Source organism: Phaethon lepturus, unplaced genomic scaffold (genome assembly GCF_000687285.1).
Source record: "Phaethon lepturus isolate BGI_N335 unplaced genomic scaffold, ASM68728v1 scaffold48588, whole genome shotgun sequence".
Lineage (NCBI taxonomy): Eukaryota > Metazoa > Chordata > Aves > Phaethontiformes > Phaethontidae > Phaethon > Phaethon lepturus.
In genome coordinates, this window is record NW_010556377.1 from 1 (window position 1) to 1275 (window position 1275).

The following is a 1275-nucleotide window of genomic DNA, read 5'->3' on the forward strand; positions in this document are numbered from 1 at the left end:
CCCGGTTTTTGGAGAGCTGCTCCGCTTTCCTTTAACGCGCTTTGTGTCTTGGTCCGCAGGCAGGTCCGGTAATTAAGGTTAAAATCCCTAAGGACAGAGACGGTCGACCCAAGCAGTTCGCGTTTGTGAATTTTAAACACGAAGAATCTGTCCCTTATGGATTGAGCCTGCTTAACGGGATCAAACTCTACGGCAGACCCATCAAAATTCAGTTCCGATCAGGTACCTGCCAAAAGAAACGTTCAAAATAAGCCGGGTGCTAGAGAGAAAGCCAAACTGCCGCCAGCTTCCCCCTCCCAAAACCTGGCAGATTCGTATCGAATCGGGCAGATTGCGCGTGCTTCTCAGCAAATGGCCGCTCACCTGATGGCCGATGATTTCGCAGAAGAGTGGGGTCGAGCTGTGCTCGTGTCCCTCCGCTTTTGTCCCTCCGCTTCAACAAGGGACCTTTCCGTCGGTTACGGCCAAGTCCAACCCCTGAGCTGAGTCTTCCGTTGGGTTTCTTCATGATTATGCATCTGTGACCCTGAAAGCTATTCCAAATTACTGCGCCAGTAGTACAAGTTGTGCCTGATGTCGGTTACGGCGGGGCACATTGGCCAAAATATTGCTGCCCGATTGCGTCTTTCCCATCGGGTACTAAGGCAGTTGCAGTGTCTTCTTTCGGAGGCTGGACCGCGTGCTTCGGCGGGTCACCGATGAAAACCCAGAGCTAATCAAGCGTCTGGCAACTGTTAGTGCCGTGCAAGTTTGCTTCGTCCCCGAGTTCCTCTAACTCGCGTTTGTCAGTCTCCTGAAACATCTGTTTCTCTTCAGGGAGCAGTCACGCATCTCAGGACGGCAATCCATCTTGCTCCCTGCACGGAGCTGCCAACATGAGCCCGTCTGGCACGCCGCATCTGGCAGCGGGCTCTAGCAGGTACGAGTCCCGTCGGCACGCGCCGTAGGTGCAACGCGCACGGTTCAAAGTAGAACACGGCGTTCGCGACCGCGGTAGCGAGAGCTTGGCCGGTTATTTTGTATCTCGTGGGAGAAACACGACTAGGGCTGCTGGTGCCCCTTGGTCTGCAATAGCTTTGAGCTGAAGGCTAACGCTTCTAATTTTTTTTTTCCTGCAGATACGACAGGAGTCCTGACCATGTGGTAGCAGCGGGATTCTCGTCGGTGCAGCGGTCTCTGCCCTCTGCTGATAACCTCCAGAGACAAGCGGTGGTACGCTGTTTGCTTGTGCTAGCACAGTCTGACCCTGCAGTCGCCCACAGCTGATGGACAACA

At 54.2% G+C, this 1275-nt stretch overlaps 1 protein-coding gene across 1 annotated transcript in view; it reads left to right on the top strand.

The window, feature by feature from the left end:
* Positions 1–59: 59 nt before the first annotated feature.
* The window catches only part of RBM7 (RNA binding motif protein 7), a gene marked incomplete at both ends in the record, with an annotated part of 1923 nt that continues 707 nt past the window's right edge, over positions 60–1275 (top strand). Inside the window, 3 exons of the mRNA XM_010292451.1 lie at positions 60–222; positions 817–919; positions 1119–1212. Of these exons, the coding sequence (XP_010290753.1) occupies positions 60–222; positions 817–919; positions 1119–1212 (360 nt within the window). The remainder of the gene's footprint in view (positions 223–816; positions 920–1118; positions 1213–1275) is intronic.